Source organism: Seriola lalandi, unplaced genomic scaffold, assembly GCF_002814215.2.
Source record: "Seriola lalandi dorsalis isolate HSWRI2012SDOR001 ecotype SW California unplaced genomic scaffold, Sedor1 jcf7180002055008, whole genome shotgun sequence".
Lineage (NCBI taxonomy): Eukaryota > Metazoa > Chordata > Actinopteri > Carangiformes > Carangidae > Seriola > Seriola lalandi.
This window is the reverse complement of record NW_019525551.1, coordinates 4,455,785-4,464,640: the sequence shown is the minus strand read 5'-3', so window position 1 is coordinate 4,464,640 and position 8,856 is coordinate 4,455,785. Positions and strand designations below refer to the sequence as shown.

General features: G+C 38.1%; 1 protein-coding gene and 1 long non-coding RNA gene across 6 annotated transcripts in view; one reads left to right on the top strand and one right to left on the bottom strand.

The window, feature by feature from the left end:
* The window catches only part of swap70b (switching B cell complex subunit SWAP70b), a 32,666-nt gene extending 24,430 nt beyond the window's left edge, over positions 1-8,236 (top strand). Inside the window, exons 10-13 of the mRNA XM_087171496.1 lie at positions 822-988; positions 2,720-2,918; positions 3,715-3,811; positions 6,566-8,236. Of these exons, the coding sequence (XP_087027622.1) occupies positions 822-988; positions 2,720-2,918; positions 3,715-3,811; positions 6,566-6,684 (582 nt within the window). The 3' untranslated portion in view covers positions 6,685-8,236. The remainder of the gene's footprint in view (positions 1-821; positions 989-2,719; positions 2,919-3,714; positions 3,812-6,565) is intronic.
* The window catches only part of LOC147817186 (uncharacterized), a 69,132-nt gene that overhangs the window by 8,277 nt on the left and 51,999 nt on the right, over positions 1-8,856 (bottom strand). For all 5 annotated transcript variants that reach the window (XR_015436569.1, XR_015436567.1, XR_015436568.1 and 2 more), the window contains 2 exons: positions 6,530-6,630; positions 772-5,268 (listed from right to left, as the gene is read on the bottom strand). This is a non-coding gene — a long non-coding RNA (uncharacterized LOC147817186). The remainder of the gene's footprint in view (positions 1-771; positions 5,269-6,529; positions 6,631-8,856) is intronic.

The following is an 8,856-nucleotide window of genomic DNA, read 5'->3' as shown; positions in this document are numbered from 1 at the left end:
TTACTATAAGGTACGTTTTGTAGAGGCAACCACCTAAAAAGCACCTATACGGTGCTTCACTGTCTCTGGTGATAACATCTCGACATGCTCAGTGCACAGCGTGGATGTGGTGCGGCAGATGATTATCGACCATCACTGACTTATTAAGAATTGAGAGACAGCTTGAGTTTATTTCTATTATGACTAAAATGATTGAAATACAATGCAGCCAGGCTCCAACAAATGTATACAATGCACATATACAGACACTAAATCCAACTCTGACAGTGTTAAACACTGTATAACCTCACCTCAATACCTTACATTTTTAACACAAACTTAAATCAGTCACCATAGAGCTGCGACAAGCACTTATTTTCATTAGTGATTAATTTACTAATTATTTGGTCTATACGATGTCAGAAAACATTAAAAATACCCATTAAAATTTGTCGGAGGACAAGTCAACATTCAGTGATTGTTTTTCCAACCAACAGTAAAAAAGATTAAATTAACCAGTGAAATAAAATAAACAAAAGCAACAATCCTCCCTATTAAAAGTTTAAATTAACCAGTGTTTGATGCATAACCGAACTGATGAACTGATTATTAAAATTGTTGATAAAGCTTATCACCTGATCATCACAGGCAAGTTCCCCTTTTTTATATGTGTGTCCTTAACGTTCTGGTGCTCTATGCTCTTGTGATAGTGGATGTAAACAACATAGGACTGAAATTAAATGGTGAGCCTTTGTAAGTCTTTGAACAGCTGATGTATTCCTGTACAACCACCTGTTACATAAAACTGCTCAGGAATTCTTTCATGTTTCCTTGTTCAACAGGTACGCCAGCAGATGGAGGAGCAGGTGGCCCAGAAGTCCACCGAGCTGGAGCAGTACCTGCAGAGGGTCCGCGAGCTGGAGGACATGTACCGTCAACTGGAGGACGCTCTGGAAGACGAGAAGCGCGCCAGACAGGATGAGGAGGCCGTCCGTAAGCTGCAGGCAAGGTCAGTCAGCAAGGAGGAGGTGCCATCATACAGGTCTGATGACTGCACAAATATATTCAACAACTACAGGAAAAAAAACGACTGTTGCTGTAAATCAATCTGGTGATTTTACAGATCAAACCTTTTGTTGCAGTAGGACACTAAGGTCCACTTGTGAACTCAACAGTAAATGTGAGACAGTGACGTAGGACAGCTTGTTGACAAACTTGATTTCATGTTTTTTTACAGTTCTAGCAAATCAATGAAAATTTTCTCCCTTGTCAGTGTAGCACTGACACCCCTCTATAAAACACATGCTTGCAGATTCTGTTGCTAAATTATCCACAAAGCTAATTCCATGTTGAAAGACAGTTAATGAGCTATTAACATATAGTGTTATACTTACTCTTCTTAAATAATGCAATGGTAAATATATCCACGACTCGTCTAATTCCCACCAAAGATATTATACTGTTATATATATATATATATATATACATATATGTATGTAAGATGTAATGGGTTCAAGTGAGGTTAGATAAATATCTAACTCTGCAGCGTTCTCTTATCAGCTAGTCTGTTTTCCACCTCAGACGTGAGATGATTTATTTTACTTTTATTTACAGCTTAGTAAACTGTCTGCTCCTCTCTTTTATGGAGTCACACACACACACACGCAGCCAGACATTCAACTTCTACTTCCCTCTCTCCACCATATTTCCTCCCTTGTCCTTCCTTCCTCTCTGCTGACATTTACTTTCCACCTCACGTTTAACTAACAAGTAGTGAGCCTGCAGTACTTAAATCAAACCACTGTGTTAAGAAGACAGCCTTTAGATAACGTAGGCCATTTGGTGGATGCTTTCATGAAAACAGTCCACCATACAAGGCTCGTCCAGTCCTTTACCACATTAAATAAAGTTTCATGTAAAGCTTAAAATGGTGTGAAATGTGATTTTCATACTTGAGGTTAGAGCTAAAGGCAGGTTTGAAGTCCATGGACATAGCCACCTTCCACAACTTTTTTCATTCTGATAGTCAAACAATCATACTGGACTGACTTTAAAGGACCCTGTGCTTACAAAAGTAAGAGGCAATGGACACTAATCACAGAGACTATGAGAGATGATGTGCAGTAGAGATATGAAGGTAATTCATGTTATAACATCAACTGAGCCAACTTTGCCATTCTGCTTCTTTTTGTTTGTTTTTAAGATTTAAGCAGTAACAAACCAAACAAATGCAATGTTTATTTACTTTACTCCCCTTCATTAATCAAGCACACATACAATTTGGGTCATGCTCTTTTCTTTTGAAGAAGCATCTTTATATAAATTACATTTATTTAGTGCAATCTGTAGTTCCATTTACTGGAGCCATAATCTTGAAACCACAATCAATAATAGCAGTACAGCACCACCTGCTGACACACTGCCATGTCACAACAACCTGTTTATCATAAATTAGTTGCTTAATTTTATTGACATTTTGGCACTAGGTCTGACATTGATATAATTTTAAATGTGTCAAAGGGAATGTTTTTCAAATACTGAGTTAATGTGTGGCTAAGAAAGTAGTATTGAAAAAAAGTCAATCTTGGTCAGTAAAGGAAAAATATGTTTACACACTTGGTGCTCAGTTTACATGATTTTATCCCTCAACATGTAACTGGAAATGAGAAGCCGGCTTCTAGTAAATAGTACATGTGTAAAGAATTGAACTTTCCTCTCAGCCATGTTGATGTCTGTGCAGGTTACTGGAGGAGGAGGCCATGAAGAGAGCGGAGCTGGAGCAGATCCATCTGCGGCAGCAGCGGGCCATCTCAGAGACAGAGGCTGAGAAACAGGAGCTGGAGAGGGAACGTCTGGCTAAAGAGAGTGCCCTGCATGCTGCAATGACACAACTGGAACATCTGGAGCAAGAGAGGCAGGGGGCCCTTGAGCAGTACCAGGTCAGCTGAGTGACTGATTGTTTTGTAAATCAAATCGTGTTATGGCTCATGTAGAACCCTGCAGACTCCTGAGTGGAACAGGAGTGCTAAGAACTGGGAGTGGAGCTGCACATAAATATTTTCACTATCCATTAATCTATCATTAATTTCAACAAACATTCATTGTGTATATATGATGAGGAAATGCCCATTGTAAATTAAATGTACACTCCCAGATTATCACCACCAAATCTCAAAATTTCCTGCAGCTCACTGTGGATGTTTTGAGAACTCAACAGTTGAGTTTCACAACATCAGCAGTGAGCTGGGAGGAGTTTGTGCTCTATCACATCAGGACACACACAAGAAAATGTTTGCGTTTGTATTTAAGATATTTTTATATGTAATGGTAATTTGACTACTTATGAATACCATACAGCTCTAATGATGACAGGTATCCACAGATATTTCCCATTACTGCTGTTGTTTAAATACTGATTAAGTGATTAAGGTAAAGCATTTTATGACTCTATATCTAAATTGGTAAGTCTGACTACATTTCCTGAAAAAGACTTAATCTTGGAGGAAAGTGGTATCTTCCTTGGCCACATGGTGTCATTATATGACTGCTAGATGGGAGGCAGCAATTTATACATGATGGCAAACCATGCAGGGAAGTTAATATAATGAACCAAAAAGTACCACATAGTATCTTACATAAGGTTTCCTAAGTGCTCTCAGGGACAAAAAATAAACATACCTTTTTTGCAGTTGATAACTAAGCTGTGTATTTTGACTCTTTCTGTGTGTGAGCCAGACCGTGATTAAGAAGCTAGAAGATGCAACCAACAACACAAAGACCTGGAAGCACAAGGTGGCTGAACATGAGGGCTTGTTACGGCTCATTCAACCAGGTAACGCCACACTGGGTTTAGAACTCAGTATTAAGGTTAGAATTAGATTTGGTTAAACTTGTAATTCTTAAAATTTTGATTGTTTGAAATCCAATTTTTGAGACTATTCATGTCCAGTATTCCAGTCCAGTCGAGTCTGCCTTTCCTGTGGGTTGGAAACAAAAATGTCTCTTATGGCAAAAATAATCCTCAAAGAACCTAAAATATTAATGTTGTTGATGATGTTTTTAAGACAGACACTCCCTGAATCTGGTTCTTCTATGGATAGATGTAGGGCTGGGCGATAAAACGATAGCGATAATTATCGCAAAATTATTTTCCTCGATAGAAATGTAAAAAATGTTAGATAAATGTTCGATATAATTCATTTCCATGCTTATAGCATGCCCACAAATGAATAACGACCGGCCAATCATGTCGCAGGAATAGAGGTCTGTACTGTGCAAGTTAGGATGCACGGTGAGAGGTATACATACAGGCCAGCACGTGATATTATTTACAGACGCACGCAGAGGACGACAGGCTGGAAGTTGGAGAGGAGTAAACAAATAAGGCAAAATGAGCGACACTGCAGAAAAAGCAGAACGCAGCTCGGAGAACGAAGATATCGTCGACGAGAGAGGACACTCAACTTTAGTAGTTTGGAGATGTTTGGGCCGTTTACAGTCTGACAAAAAACAGAGCAATGTGCAGTGCGCACTGTCGGAGACACGTTCCATCAAAGACAGGCAACACCACAAACCTGTTCCATTACAGGGCCAAACGAGTCTTAGAGGACCCTCGACGAGCGCCAGGCCTGTACCCTGTGCAAATCTTCTATTTATTTTTTATTAATTTTGCAGTCTGATCATGTTTCATGTGTGATGTATCACACTGCAGAACTTAATTCTATTTACTTTGAGTAAAAAGGACTGAATAAGATTTTGATTTTAATCAGGTATATTTGATCAAATTCTGAATGTCTGTACCTCAGAGTTTTTAATGTTCTGCTGTTTGGCAAGTGTTTGGTCATGTTTTGACTAAATAGAACAGTTTAAAACCAGTTGACTGTCTGGTTTCTTCAACTTTCACTCAGGAGCCAAAATCAGCCCTTAAACCTGAAAGAAAAAAACAGTGTGGCATCATGATAAATATCGATGTCGACTGATATGGCCAAAACTGTTATCAGGATAAAAAATTCCATATCACCCAGCCCTAGATAGATGTGTTACATACACCACAGAAATTCAGGAGTAGCTTTACCACCACGATCAGCCAGTTTAACAAGGTCAATTAACTGCACCCACACAATAGCTGCATTTTCCTAATCCAGAAAAGGATGATTGGGCAAGGAGCTGAGACATCCGGAGGAAGCTCCTCAAAAAGGAACCAGTTGAGGTGGTTTGGCCTCTGATCAGGATTTTTCCTGGGTGCCTTGCATTGGAGATTTTCTAGGCACGTCCAACTGGTATGAAACTCTGGGGGAAATCCAAAAAAAACCCTAGAGAAACTATACATACTCAAACTCATTCCAACCATGAATAAATGTGATGGTGCCTTCCTCCTGCTTATTTAGGTCATTAGTCAAAAGCATGAGACTCATACTTTCATCCTATGCAGTCTCCCTCAAAGCAGGCTACTTCAGGTTAATTCAAGCATTAATTAATGACTTGTCAACATAACACATAATAGTGTTCATTTTTGTATGTTTAAATCTGGTTTTATGATCAAGAGGTTCGTGCCTAATTAAGAAGGATCACAGTAACTACAGAACTGCAGATTAACATATTGGGGAAACTAATTTCTCATCAAATAGAATCTGTGACATGTATCCAAAAAAATGAAAATCTCAGAATAGAATAAAAGCACTCAAGACTCACTGAACTTAAGTGTGGATATTTCATCTAAAATCAACCACAAACAACTCCAAAACAATATATGGTCTAGTTACAAGGAGGGCCATGATTAGCTAGTTTAAAAAAAAAAGAAAGAAAAAAGGATGTTTTAACAGCAGCAAAAAATCTTGTTTTGCTGACCTCCATTGGTTTAACTCAACTTTTTTGCAGTGATGTAGAAGCATACTCCTGGTCGGGCCTGTACAATGTGACATTTTTGAATGTTACTACTATGTGTCACACTTCTAAACATTATAGTGCATTTCAGATGGAAATAATACCATGGCCAACCAAATGCCATATGTAATCAAATTAAAAATATCAGTCCTTAATTCACAGATACAACTAATTTTGATCTTGCTTTTCTATTTTAAACATCAAAATATTGCTCCTGAGCCTCAGAATTTCTGTCATTTCTATTGTTAAGTTTGGAAAATGGGAGAGAGAGAGAAATTTAACAATTAAAAGATTAAATTTACTGATTAAAACTGCAGGTAACATTATTTTAAAAGTCCTTTCTTTGCCCTTCTGATCCATAGTTAATTTAGATGTCCAGGTTCATGCCAATCTTAACTACATTTGTTTGGTTTTCACTAAAAAGCTATTTATCATATTTTTCGGTTGTTGATGGTTACACAAACAACCCTAGCACCAAGCTCTTTAGTCAAGGCTCACTGTTGCCATCATTACCTACAGTTTAATATTGAAGCACTTATTTTAAATGGCAAACAAACTGCTCAGTCGAAGTTAAATTTTGAAAGTTAATCCACTCTTTCAGAATCTAAAATTCTCAGTGGCTGGTTAAAATGAAGATCATAGTCCACACTGAATGAAATACGCCTACCTCCAAGGTGAATAATCTCTTGAATTTTTTCTCCAGGTTCGAAGGGACAGAAGCTGATCACCAACTGGGGCCCGGCAGCCTTTTCTGATGCAGAGCTGAGTCTGAGGGAGAAGAAATGGCAAGAGATGAAAAACCAGGCGACCCAGGCCCAGTAGAGCTGCTGTAAGACCTGAACCTTAAACAGGAGAAGAGAAGACAGGAGAGGGCTGCTGGGATATATTATCTGTAATAAAACAAATCTAAGTTGTGACTGGAAAGAGGTCTCTGGTAACTGGTGAATTTTCAGTGGAATCCAAGTGTGAGATTTTCGAGGATAATGCAAGGCATTTCATATTAAGGTAGGATTAAGTAATCAATTATGTTTTATCCCTTTTATGAATCATTAGTGTTGCCCACTAGAAACCACCACATATAGAACTGGAATCCTGATTTATTTTTTATTTTTTTTAGACTTTCTTATTGACAGTGAGAGAGACAGGGAAGGGGGGATGAGAGGGCAGATGACATGTAGCAAAGAGCCTGGGTCGGATTTGGACCCAAGCTGCTGCGGTAAGGACTCAGCTGGTAGTTTCCACCTCATATCAAGGCTGAGCTACCGAGGTGACCCAGAACTGCTATACTTTTAAATCTATGGTGGTCTACGATGACAGAGCATTCACTTTTTCAAATTATCAGGATTAAATTCACTAACTTCATGAGGGAACAAAAATGGTAAATGAACAATAGCTTTGATGTTAAGTTTTTTGTAACCAAGTGTATGGATTGGTAGCAAGTTTCCAGTGGGTAGGAAGTTCTCTTTGATGTACAGGATTTAAAACAAGTTCATTTGGGTAGTTGATATTGATGTTTAACCCTAACAACCATCACAGATACAGTATATTACAGTAATTTTGGGCTACAGAGCAGGAAAATAACTTTTAACAGTGCCACGGCCCTCTTCATTTTTCATTAGTTTATCAATTTTCCACTAACAACCAGCTCACTGAAGCTACCAGTCTATTTATACAACATCATGAGTTGTTTGTACTTTAGTCTATTAAGAGTGGATATAGTTGATAACCATGGTTAACAATATAAGTCTGTTGAGTTTTAAGACGCAGCTAACTCTCTAAAGTCATGAGTGGAAAAGAATGTGCACACAACTACATTTTGTTATTTTATTCCACCTTGTCCTGACTGTCAATTTGTATCTATGAAATGCACTACTTTTGACCGGGCCTGATCCTACTGTCAAATCTTTGAAAAAGTTTGAGCTACTAAAATTTCTACATGGAATATAAGGGCTTTTGTAAATATTTTAACAGTTATCTGTTTTTGTTTTTAGTTTCTTTCTTACTAAAGTTACGCTGCATAAGGCAGCATCCTTGAGAATGACATGTCAGACGTTAAGTCAGTGATGTTTAATAAATTGTTTAAAAAAAATTCTCTTCACTAAATTGTTTATTGTTGACATCAAAGTGCATTTCTCTGTCTAACTGGCTCTTAAACATTTCCTGCTTGTAAACACTGTGTCAGAAATAGGGCATTTGGCCAAGGCCTCACTCTAAACAAGAATGCTAACTGCCGAACATTTGTATTGTGCTGTTGTACTGTAACCTCCAGTGCCTTTGATACTGTCATGAGTGAACATTGTAATTTCTATTTTATGTTTTTATATATATGTAAAAAGCTGAAGACTGAACTATGTAATAAAACATATCTGAATAACTGGCCTACTATATTCTGTTTTTTGTCTTAGACTCACTCTGCACTGCAGGTCTGAATACAATAAATACAGAAGATTTTTCTTTTTTCAATGGTCAGCTTCACATTGCAATCTCATTAAAACCTCAATTATCACTATCATTATCATTAGCCATCTGATAAAACGGCCTGAACGACATTTTCACCAGAGGGCGCTGCAGTGCCACAAACACCACATCACTGCATAAAGAGGTCAAAGAACTACAGTATGTCTTATGGCAAAAGACGAGCACCAGAGGCATGGGGAGCCACACTTACTGTCAAACTGTAGTAAATGTGTTGACTGTGGATCATCTGGGGACAGAATAGTGAATCAGTGACTTCATTTCCATGACTTCACTGTCTAGACCTTCCATTTTCCAAAATAAAGCTAGTCACTGTCTCCTGTCTGGCTGTGCAGGATACAGACAATATCATCATGTGCTGTTCTTATACTTCTAATTGTAATAATGAATAATTGAATTGTCATTCTCTGTAATATCTGGTGAATCAGGGATTTGCAGTAATTTGGGGTCTGGGGAAGGCTGAGGAAGTAAATGAAAACTACCCACCAAACATACGTCCACACCAACAGTGTTAATGTG